At 41.8% G+C, this 12,719-nt stretch overlaps 1 protein-coding gene across 4 annotated transcripts in view; it reads left to right on the top strand.

Moving 5' to 3' along the window:
- The window catches only part of LOC136855657 (glucose-6-phosphatase 2-like), a 774,122-nt gene that overhangs the window by 739,070 nt on the left and 22,333 nt on the right, over positions 1–12,719 (top strand). For all 4 annotated transcript variants that reach the window (XM_067132868.1, XM_067132866.1, XM_067132867.1 and 1 more), the window contains one exon: positions 5,206–5,412. In XM_067132868.1, the coding sequence (XP_066988969.1) occupies positions 5,206–5,412 (207 nt within the window). The remainder of the gene's footprint in view (positions 1–5,205; positions 5,413–12,719) is intronic.

Here is a 12,719-nt window from a genome sequence, read left to right as displayed (position 1 = left end):
TTCACAGCGCAAAACAAAATGAGCGAATGGATATGTTTATGCAAATCAGAATCATACAGGAAAGTTTAAAATCGAGTCATATGAGCCACAAAACATGGTCATTATTTCCATTCACAACAGTTTTTGTAATGGTAAATGTTCGGCTGAAAAAATGAACACATACCAACACTGATTACTTCAAAAAAAAAAAAGCTATGAATACTCATGAGACTACTGCCACGAGACCGTTTGTTCATTGATGGTATGTATTCTCAGAATGAATGCTTCCGTGAAAGAAGGTCTTCAGATGCAAACGGTATTTTGTTGCAACATTCATTGCAGGCTAAATGCGATTTTTTAAAATGTGAAATGCTCATCCCCTGTTTAAGCGAATACCGGGGAAAATGATTCCAGAGTGAGCTCTTGACCAGCTATTTAAGATTTCATTGTATGTGTATTTTTTTTTTTTTTTTTTTTTTTTTTTTTTTTTTTTACCTTTTCATAAAAAATTTTACTGGCATGCGTGTTGCGAACCTTTGCAATTTCCCTATAAAGAGCAATTGCGTATATGCGTAAGAATATGAAATGTTGATTGTTTTGCTCAGAGGCTCAGCCACTTATGAATTGGTGAAAGCATCGTTTACAGTGTGTTCAGTGCATGAATGGCCATACTCATCTTTGTTAGTTATGTAGAGTGGTGATTATGTACCGGCATGTGATACATAATTTCGGCTTGTATATTTACGAAGAGCTACTGACAAACTGTACGTGTGGCAAAATGCAAAAGCGAATCAGGCAAGAAATCGATCAAAGTCGTAACCCAGATCCCGCTTGGAGACAAGGAACTTGAAAGGTCAGCCGAACGCATCTTCAGCTAAACCCTTGAGACCGCCCAATGAAGGGTAATTGACCTCATTATGATAATCCTCGTAGGGGAGAGGACTCTCGCCCTTCACACAGTTGCTGACGAGGGAGAGACAAATTCTGAAGAGGCGAAAGCAGCAGAAGTCTCGGAAGAGGTTAAGAGATGAACAGACAGGTTTTCTCTGTTGATGTGACGTATTGTTTTTGGGATTGATAAATATGCCTCCTTCAGTTTCACTCAGTAGTGATGAATGTATGTTTATTATAGTCCCACTCGTGCTTGCCTATTTCAAACCACTTTAAAAGGCGTTTAAAAACCCTTCCTTGATCACTTTAAAAAGTGATTAAGGAAGGGCTTTTCTTATAAAATTTGTGGGAAGTGTTCAGTGGGTGGCTCCCTTCAAAGGGTGAACTTCTGAATATGAATAAAGATTGAGCATTGTTCCCATGGCCTAATTTCGTCCCCTTCCCCAATACCCAGAGAAGGTTAATCTGGAGGGGATTAACCAGTCAGTATTTAGAACAAGGTGGCGGTCATTGTGCGAGAGAAAATGCTGCCCCTTGGTGAAGTTTGAAAAGATTTTTTAATGTGCAACTTTTACGCTGCTCAGATTCTCAATTTTACTTAGGATGTCCTTTTTGTTGAGTAAAGGTGGGTTGCAGTACACACTCCAAGGCTAGTGTCTAAATGTAAGGTCCACATTTTGGGCCTGCTTTGACCATTCAACATCCCCTCCTCTCGTCTGGTTGAAAGGAACTGATGAGTATGTCTGTGGTACCAAATTTCTGTTCCTCCCCCTCATTGTAGTTCCCATGGAATAATTTAACCGAACCTAGGGCGCTGCCATGGCCGCTGTACAGTGACGTTCGGTAGTCTAAGATTAAAATTCCCTCACACGGGTCACAGCTAGGCACTTTCATTTCATATTAAAAGTTTGCATTAGTTTGTCAGCTTATTACAGCTGACTTATTTATAATTGATTATTAGTCATGCATGTATCTATTTAGATATTTGATAAGGCTAATTTGCTTGTTTCGTTTTTAATTAAGGACACGTAAATTACCCGTAAAAAAAAGTTTGAAGCATTTTGAAAATCCAAATGTTGATGGAAGAGGGATCTAGAATTCTAGATTCCAGTTTCATCAAGTGGTATTAAAGAATAGGAAGTACAGATTAAGAAGGAGGCAGAAACCTTTTCCCTGGAGCAATTCGCGATGGTAGCATCTGTGGCAGAACCTTGAGGAAAGACGAAAAAAGACGACATAAGTGGGAATATGAAGGTCGGATGTTAATAAGATGGAAAACACAGGTTAACGGGACGCAAATTCCTGAGATGTATGCTAGTATTGCACCAGCCCTGGTTTTTTTTTTTTTTTTCCATGCCCTAAGTTAGGTTAAGTTATGTCAGGTTAGATTAGATTTGTTCTCTGTTCGTCATCTGGGTGTGGGAAACATAATGAGATTGTTTTCAAGAGAATTCTATGGTTAGTTTTTAAGATATGGCATCCCGCTTTTTTCAGGGAAAGGTCTCGGTACTGGGTTACTTCTCGGGGAAAATGCTAACGGGGCAATGAAACGAGTCTCCAAAGGCAGAATTTGCACGACCACATTATGAGGTGTTCACAGAACTATATTCATTACATATAAAGCGCAACCAGTCTCGTAGACAAACTTGATTAGGCCAGTATTATATTCCTTCTGAGACATGTACTCTTTACATAAGATGTCGTATTTTGTTGATACAACATTGAGTTGGCATAAACCTTCAAATGTTATTTGGGAATGTGCAAGGAGATCAGGAAAGTAGGAGGGAGGGAAAGTGGCAGAAGGGGTTGCTTAGGTTTTTAAATTTTGGACTCAGCTCGCCGCTTGTGCTGGTTCGAACCCCCAATTAAAAGGTAGATAACCTACTCATTATACAGTGCTTGCTTTTTCAGTCAGAAGTACACACACCGGAAAACACTTTATCGTCTGATGAGTAAACAGATTATTAGGGATATAGTTTTCTGTGAAAGAAAACTATTGAGGTGGCTCTTTGTCTGTCTGTCCGCACTTTGTTCTGTCCGCCCTCAGATCTTAAAAACTACTGAGGCTAGAGAGCTGCAAATTGGTTTGTTGATCATCCACCCTCCAATCATCAAGCATACCAAATTGCAGCCCTCTAGCCCCAGTAGTTTTTATTTTATTTAAGGTTAAAGTTACCCATGATCTTACGCCGAAGAAACTTCGGCGCATTTTTTTACTTGTTTTATTTTGAGATCATGTATTATATACAGTATATATGCATGAGCTGGTTGTAGGAGGGTTCTGCGTATTGTAAAAAATAAAAAATCAAATGATGAAATTGCTTACACTTTATACGAGGGATAGAGTCCTGTGGAAACTGCGACAGAGAGATTTTCGAAATTGAGTTAAAAAAAAAGTTATTCAGTGAGCTTAATTGCAATAGAATTACTGATTTCATAACAGCATACGCTGGAGGTTTATTGATACACGTTAAACGGAATAGAAATCAGCTGGTATACAGATTTTTTGACGGACGTTAAAACGTTAGCAGGAGTAGCCTGGGGACGTGTAGCCTCACTGTCGGTCCCCGCAACCTATAGGCAATAAATAATTATACTTATTTCGCGGAATTGTCATAGATTTGGTAACTTTGTAGGAAGAAAGCCATCGATTGACAGTGCACATTTAAATTCATGTTATTCTCGATTCAAGAGAACTTGCCCTCTTTTAATTTTAGGTTCATTTCGAGCGGATGAAATCATTTCTCGATGTCCGGAGGATTACCTATTCACCAGTATCACATTCCATAATTCCTGGAAAAAGTTCTGGATTTTCTGAAACATTGATTTTTACCATTTTGATTTGTACGTTGTTGATTGCTTCTTACGTAGTTTGTTATTAATCTTATTTTAGAATTTACAGCACGTCTTCACTTCATTTCCTTAAATCCCGCGTACACGTCAGTCATGTTCAATTGGCCCGCCTAAATCAATTTTTTTGGATATGCCCAATGGAGAGAATGAGATGGTTGTGCACACACACCCATGTATCTCTCTCTCTCTCTCTCTCTCTCTCTCTCTCTCTCAAACAGTGTGACAGCTTTGCCTAATGTTGCAGTGACGCATTGGGTCGCTTCTCGTGACGTCAGGAAGCGGTGACGTCACTTAATTCTTGCAGAATACGAAATGAAACATTGAGGAGGAACTTCGTGTGGGTGCTGTGCATTCTGTATGCTCGCTCCCCTGAGATTTGCTTTGCCGTTGCAGTTGATTGCAAAGCCCCTGAGTCTATACATCATGCATGCTTCAAGTTATATATATATATATATATATATATATATATATATATATATATATATATATATATATATATATATATATATATATATATATATATATATATACACACACACACACTAGCTATTCCCCGTATCAGCAGGTGGCTCCAGAGATAAAACGTTGCTCTCTGTCACGTTCATTTGACTGCCGAGTAAGGACGAACGTCCTGCATACCCGCACAAAGGCTCATGAGCTGCACGTCAAACCCCCATTTCACCCTGCCTCAATCTCCTCTATCTCCCGACACCTTTTTTGCTTCCTGGATATTAAGGGCATTGCATTGCAATGCCTCTTCTAAATATCAACCCAGGTCTTCCTCGCTGCATTCTCAGTGCTCCCAAATAATATGTTTTTTCTTCCTACCTTTCGTCCTTCATTCTCTCCACATGGCCAGACAGTCGCAAAGGTCTTACGTCCATCTTTTCCTGCGCGCCAGTTCTTCGTATTACGTGATTTATCACCCGTCCAATTTTTCACGCTGCACATACACTACGCACTTATACGACAAATAAAACACCATTTTAAGATTTGCATGCTACCACGTGACACATTTAAATTTTAAATAATCGCTAACATATTTTTCCACAATTTTCTTCACTCTCATCGGCTCACAGGACAAAGAAATGGACAACTGGTAGAGAGAGGTTGAGCCTCAGGTTGCCTCAGAGAATGACCATAAAATAAGAGTCTCATAACATTGGCACGGCGATAACTTTATGGCAAATACAAAATGAAAATTACTCTTTTTGGTACTGATTTTGATGCTTCTTCATGGGAGCTCAAGAATCTTACGGTGAAATTACACTTTAAAAAGTAACTAAGCCTTTAACCCTTGCAGTTAATCCCCTCAATATTAAAACTCCATTACTTTATATCACATCTTCAATGGCCATACCAGTTCACGACAACTTAATCGTCGTTTGAAAAGAGAAATAAGTGCCCTATAAAAACCAAAGGTACCTCGAGTTTCCTTTGACGATTTTCCCATCGAGAAATAAATCTGTTATCCCTTTTCAGGTTGATGGTGGGCGACAGACCTTACTGGTGGGTGAACGAGACCAAACTCTATTCCAAAGGACGTCCTCCCGTCCTGCTTCAGTTCCCCAACACATGCGAAACAGGCCCCGGAATGCCTTCAGGTCACGCCAAGCTCAACGCGGCGATGTTTTACATCTTGGTGTCAGCTTTGAATACGATGGTTATTTCCAAGACATCGCTTCTCACGTGAGTTTTTTCCCCCTTTTTTGTTCCATCTTTTTCTACTGTGTAATCTTTATTGTGTTTTCATTTAAGCACTCTCGACATTAGGTCTCTGTTAGCTGACCTGACAGTCAGGCGGTATTTTGTTGTGAAAGCTTGTAACCTCAGCCTAATTGCCGGTACAGAAATAACTCTGAGGTCTCGGTTCAGACTCAGTCAAGTTCCAAGTTCAAATCTCCAGTTTCAGCCCAATTTACCGAGTACAAACGAGCTTACAGATATCGAATTACACTTCCAGGATCCAGGTAATCAGCCGAACCAAAACATACCAGTAAACCCATTTCCAATTACCCACAGTTTTTATTCAGAAATAGACTTAATTTAACAAGAACTGTACAAAGGGATGCGGAAAGGTCAGATGACCTCACTGCAGTCTCCTAAATGTGTTTGGATCGAGGAATTTGAACAAAATATCACCCCTAACGACTAGTTAAAAGAGGGAAGGGGACAAACGTGATAAGGAAATACAAAAAATGCTCATATGCGGCATCTTTAGGCGCCATCTCAGTGGGCAAACTGTGACTGCAGTCCAGCGTTTTCCAAGACTTCTGGTTTCTGCTTGTAATCACTTGACCCCGTAGGGGTTAGTGCCATCAATGCATCTCATGCGGTGCACTGTAGGCATTACTTAATGTCCTTTGTGGTGTGCCTTCGTCCCACAGCTGCAACCCCTTTCGTTCCCATTACTGTACCTCCTTTCATGTTACCTTTCTTCCAGCACACTTTCCAGCCTCTCCTAACAACTGATTCATATTGCAATTGCGAGGTTTTCCTCCTGTTGCATCTTTCAAACCTTTTATTGTCGATTTCCGTTTCAGCCGTGAAGGACCTCATAGGTCCCAGTGCTTGGCCTTTGGCCTAAATTCTGCATTCAGTTCAATTCAGTTGTAATCATTTGATAATTCAAGAGGGCATCCTAGTTGCTGTTGTCAGTGTACAATAAACGTTCATGTTTGTATGATTTCTGTTGTTAGCGGAAGATGATACTATTCTCTCTTTAAGATATCTGTGTAAATCAACTGTCTCATTCCCCTGGTAGCAAAGGTTTTCAGTCAGTGACAGCTAGTTGCGACCCGGTCTTGTTACTGAGATATTGGGCGTTGTACATAATGTGTGAAAGTATAGGGATTAAATGGTCGCTCTTTTCACACCCAGACACACACAACATCATTCTTCGTGTTGAAGCCGCATTGTTATTTTATTAATATCATTACAAAATCGCATGTGGAACAGGCCACACAGACCATCATATGGCAACACAAGCTTCCGCAGGACAGAATGACCGAACCCCGTAGTGGGGTAGTGCCGGCAGTGCACCTCGTGCGGTGCACTGTAGGCATTACTTAAGGTTCTTTGCAGCGTGCCTTCGGATCCTAGCTGCAACCCCTTTCGTTCCTTTTACTGTACCCCCTTTCATATTCTTTTTCCTAACAATTGTTTCACAGTGCAACTGCTTTGAGGTTTTCCTCCTGTTACACCTTTCAGACCTCTCGACTCTCAATTTCCCTTTCGGCGCTGAATGACCTCGTATGTCCCAGCTCTTGGCTTTGGGCCAGAATTCTACATTCCATTTCATTCCGGAATGACCGAACGCGAAAGAGGTTGAGCCCAGAGCAAAATTCCCCACAAATAAGACAGGACGAATCAAATGGGAGGAAGGAGACTGGTCTGTCATTTTTGCAGGCAGGGCAAATAAAATCATTTGGGACTGGTCGCATTGCACCGCAATGGAAAACTGCAAGGTATTAACCTCCAAGAGGAAAGGTTTACGGATTTAATTAAGGCGCTCCATAACCCCCTTCAAAAAATACCGGAACACACGTGTGTGTTCTTTTGAAATCATATGCTATTCGGTTGACCTAAAAGTTTTAGTCAGACTAAGCTCGGATCCAAAGCTTCTGTTATAGTTTTTTAATCATGAGGACACGTGTGCGTCGTATTGCAGTTGTCATGGAAATATAAGTTCTGTAATATTTGAAAATCCTACAGGTAATTTCGTAGAGTACATTGAAAAACTGTTGCTATTGTTAGAGATTGAAACCTGCCCTTATATTCAACCAGACATTCTACTTTAGATGATTATTTGTGACTTTAGCAAAATCGGATGTAGTTGATGGTGAGGAAGGGGTTTCGACTATTTGCCTAAGTCGATGCCCAGAAAATGGGAACCCCGTTTGCCTGATTTTTCTTTTCTGTAGAATTAGATGAAACTAAAGGATGGAAAGACTATTCAGGCAACAGTATTGTAAAGTAGTTTTAGGTTTAATTTCAAAGAAATTTTTAGTTTTCTGTAGATGAAAACTATGTCTGTCTGTCCGCACCCTCAGATCTTAAAAACTACTGAGGCTAGAGGGCTGCAAATTGGTACGTTGATCATCCACCCTCCAATCATCAAACATACCAAATTGCAGCCCTCTAGCCTCAGTAGTTTTGATTTTATTCAAGGTTAAAGTTAGCCACAATCGTGCTTCTGGCAAAGATATAGGATAGGCCACCACCGAGCCGTGGTTAAAGTTTCACGGGCCGCAGCTCATACAGCATTATACAGAGACCACCGAAAGATAGATCTATTTTCGGTGGCCTTGATTATACGCTGTAGCGGCTGTACAGAAAACTCGATTGCGCCGAAGAAACTTCGGGACATTGTTTACTTGTTTACACTGGGAAGCAAATTAATGATGTATATACTGGCATACTTAGTCTGTTATCCGTTGGTCATAAGAGAGTTTCGGGTATTTGTAACTGAACATTGGGCTGTTTCCCGACAATGTTATTCAAACCCTCTGTGTTCCTGAAGTCAGCAAAAATTTGTTGGATAGGACACACAAAAACGTCCGATGATAACGGATGCTTGTTTCTCCTGACTCCTATAACCGTCCCGCTTTTAAGGGGCAAATCTGACGTTTTATTCGAGGGCAGGATTCGTCTCCTTATTTTTTTATCCTCTCTGCGACTGCCTGGAGCGCCCGGATGTAAAAGGTCATTAGGTCGCTCAGTGACCTTATGAGTTAGTGGAATGCAACAGCTTTAGTCATCTTCAAAAGAATTGCATATTATTAGCAACGACCTGCTGTCTCCCCTACCCTTTCGATCCCCTACCTACCCCACATCACCCGGGGCGGACAAACAGGCTTGCAGGAGGATGGATGGATGTCTCCTCTACCCTCCCGTTTCCCTACCTACCCCGCCCCTATCAGGGGCGGACAAACCGGTTTGCAGGGGGTGGGTGGCTGTGTCATGTCTCCCCTACTGCCACCCGGGGAGGACAGACAAGATCCACTCGGATTTTATTAATCTAGAGATTCCCTTCAGTCACGCCAGACCAGTAATCGCCACTCTTTTATAATATCGACTCTGTCGGCATTTGTGTGTGAGCTGATAAAATTAGAGAGAATAAAACGACTCTAACATCCTCGACTCATTGGCTTTCTTCTCCAAATTAAACTCAACCCCACAGATATTCAGCTGTAGGAAGAAATGGCAGATTGTTTGAATGTTATCGTGGAAGTGACATGGTTCAGGTCAGTATTCCCTAATCAGCCGTTCGTAACTATGTACAGGTTGGATACTGTGGGTATCTTGCTTCTGCAAGATTGACACAGGTTAGTGACGGCTACTCGGTGTAAAGTTCCTTCGTCGTCAAATTGATTACTCAGTAAAAAAAAAAAAAAAAGCATACTTTTAACTTACATTTGATGATAGAAATTCATTTCTCGTTATAATGTGGTTCGGAATCCACAATAAGCTGCAGGTCCCGTTGTTAGGTAACCAATTGGTTCTTAGCCACGGAAAATAAATCTAATCCTACGGGTCAGCCCTAGGAGAGCTATTAATCAGCTCAGTGGTCTGGTTAAACTAAGGTATGCTTACTTTCTCAACCGGACTAAAACAAAGGCCTGCCTAGCTGAAAGGTCCTTTTTCACCTCTGCTTAAGACACATTTGGGCCGTTGTCTTCTAGGAAGTATCTCGTTCTGGCATGTGGCCTCGTGACACGCGTGAGGTCAGTTATCCCAACGTGTGTTGCGTGGAATTCGGATATCATGTGCTTGCGCTGGACGGTGGCCATTTGTGTCCCTTGAATGCCCAACTTTGGAATTCTTCCCCTGCCTCTTTTTTTCATGACTCTATTTACTTTCATGGTTGAACCTGATTATTTTTCCTTCTCCCTTCTTTTTCTGGATTTATTCGGCTCTTTAGTTAAAAGGGCCGCTTATATACGCGTGTTACACTTCACACGTAGCAATCTTATGTAATCTGAGAATAAGGAAGACAAGGAAAAAATACGCCGGTTTCTTCAGTGCAGTCGAGTTTTCTGTACAGCGTGTAATTAAGGCCACCGAAAATGGATCTATCTCTCGGTGGTCTCAGTACAGTGCTGTATGACCCGCGGCCCATGAACCTTTAGCCAGGCCCGGTGGTGGCCTGTCCTATATCTTTGCCAGAAGTGCGATTATGGCTAACTTTAACCTTAAATCAAATCAAAACTACTGAGGCCAGTGGGCTGCACTTTGGTAGGTGTGATGATTGGTGGGTGGATGATCAACATACCAATTTGCAGCCCTCTAGCCTCAGTAGTTTTTAAAACCTGAGGGCAGACAGGAAAAGTGCGGACAGACAGACGAATCCGGAACAATAGCTTTCTTTTACCGAAAGCTAAAAAGCGAACCTGAGATGTTTGGCTGCCTTGTTTTGAATTGCAAGAACGATCCTTAATAACTTATCAAGTCTCGAACAAGTGCAGTTACAAGGCTCGCATTTACCAACTGCTTAATTCATGTAATTTGAGATGCATGTCCAGGCAGCACCCCTGCTTGTTTACGATGTCTCTTTGTGCCTCCGTTTGGAATATTCATGCGTAGCTGCATGGTGTTCCTCAAACAAAAGAACCTCAGCGCTATCCACCTGAATGGTTGGTAATTTGGTGTTTTCCTATTCGTCAAAAGATGCCTCTTACAAGAAGGGGCTCTGTGAATTGTCATATATGCTGGTCATTTTTAATCTCCTCTTTCAGCGAAGTTTGTAAGTTATCAGACAAACTAATTTATATGAATCTGTGTTAGTACATTTATTGGGCGACTTCTCCAAATCATTAATGTCTAATGCCAATGAAGATTCAGTGATTTGTCCCCTTCGTAATCGTATCTCCTGTTAGACAGTAATAAGCAGGATTCCTCTTAACCTCAACAAATGAAATGCGGCAAACCATCTCCGTAGATTTATTTACGCCAATCCATTCCTATGGTGGTTACGTCCCATGCGGACCTCGACAAATAACCGGATCTGGAAGAGGAGAATACTTGCTCTTACGGTTTAGCACTGGCCAAGTCAGGCGCTGACGGATGTTTCTTAATCACGTATGTGGTGAAACATTCACTGGTTTGAAGTGTACTAACAACATTGGTTCTCAGAACTGGCCAGATACCTTGAACAGTATCAACTTTGCAACTAGCGATCATTTATTCCAGTAGTGGTAATCAGTATGTGAGCGTGCTTAAATGTGCAACGAAAGCTTCTGGAGTCCTGGTGCTATCAACAGACATTCCCATGACCTTTGAATTCATTCCTGGCCCTTGTTCTCGTGCGTTCGTTTATGGTTTCTGGGTGTTCGTATTTTGATGCTTGTCTGAGTACGAAGGTGCTGTGATTCTGCAGATTTTTTTTTTTTTTTTTTTTTTTCTGTCGGTACTACTGAGGTATAAAGCGTAAAATTATACCGTGCTGCGAAGGTTGTAATTAAGGAGACTCTTAGTTCATAGTTAGTAGCCAGAAAGTTATTTTTAAGTTTCCTTTATGTCTAACGGGGAAGTTGAATCGGATTTTCGTAACAGTCTGTGTGTGTGTGTGTGTGTGTGTGTGTGTGTGTGTGTGTGTGTGTGTGTGTTTTAGGGGGCGGGGCGTACTGGACTTGGATTGACCTGACTGTCCTTTTGCTATTGATGACTGAACTCATGTTGACTTGACTGTCCTTTTGCTATTGATGACAGAAGTCATGAATGTCATTCTGATAATCCTGTTTACTGCATGACCTGAAATAGTCTTGCTGAGGGCGTGAGTTTTTCACGGGTCTCCGAAACACGCCGTTCACTGAACATGGATGCTGGTGAATAAGAATGTAACGAAAGACGGAGATATGAGGGGGGAGAGGACGTGTAGATTCGTGGTATTAATTTTGTAAAGAAAATAACAGTGACAAAAAAGGGAAAATAAAAGACTTCGTTTTCCAGGAAAATTAATCTTGCTTTTGAGGCTGGGATGGCTGCATTACTGTCGTTGCCCTGAGGTTGCAGACCTTAGCTTTGAAGACTTTTATGCTTGTGGTCTTTGCTCTTCTAACTAAGGCTGTGCGCACGAAGCGCTTTCGTTTGTTTTTCTAAGATACATAAACCAGTCTGTTATAACACAACGGTTTCATATCTGCTCGCGCTCTCTCTCTCTCTCTGTTAGTGCTGCCAGTGCACCTCATGCGATGCTATGTAGGCATTGCTTAAGGTTCGTTGCAACGTCCCTTCGGCCCCTAGCTGCAACCCCTTTCATTCCTGTTACTGTACCTCTGTTCATATTTTCTTTCTTCCATCTTACTGTCCACCCTTTCCTGACAATTGATTCATAGTGCAACTGCGAGGTTTTCCTCCTGTTACACCTTTCAAACTTTTCCTGTCAATTTCCGTTTCAGCGCTGAATGGCCTTAGTTGCCCCAGCGCTTGGGATGTATGCCTAAAATCTATAAACCAATCTCTCTCTCTCTCTCTCTCTCTCTCTCTCTCTCTCTCTCTCTCTCTCTCTCTCTCTCTCTTTTCCGCCAGCAAGGGCGTCCTTATCCCATGGTTACAATCCTTGCGCGTGTTTACCCAAACTTGAGCTCTCAGAAATGCAAGCGTAGGTCAACACGAAGTTGAAATGTAGCGACACGATAAACCCCGATCCGATTCCACATTAGCCCGCTTGCGGGCGTCTGCAAATGTCTGCTGTTGCGCGAACGTAAACAAACATTCCTTTAAGCAAGGCGCGCGTTTATAACCGGGCAAATTCCGCAAGATGCTCTCCACTATCTGTTTTGCACAAATGCTTTGGTGAGGGGAATTGAGGAATTGACGTTATTTGGTCATCTAATGTCATGTGAGATATAGATATAATTCGTGTTTGCGCGATGATATCATGATTTTCAGGCGGGTAAACGTGCTTAAACAAACGCATAAACAGGAAACATGCAAGTAATGCATGGCACTGTGTTCCCCCGCACGCAAGTGCCGGTGGCAATAACGCACCAGTG

The sequence above is a fragment of the Macrobrachium rosenbergii genome, chromosome 32 (genome assembly GCF_040412425.1).
Source record: "Macrobrachium rosenbergii isolate ZJJX-2024 chromosome 32, ASM4041242v1, whole genome shotgun sequence".
NCBI lineage: Eukaryota > Metazoa > Arthropoda > Malacostraca > Decapoda > Palaemonidae > Macrobrachium > Macrobrachium rosenbergii.
Note: the sequence above shows the minus strand (reverse complement) of the source record. Positions and strands in the feature narration are given on the sequence as shown.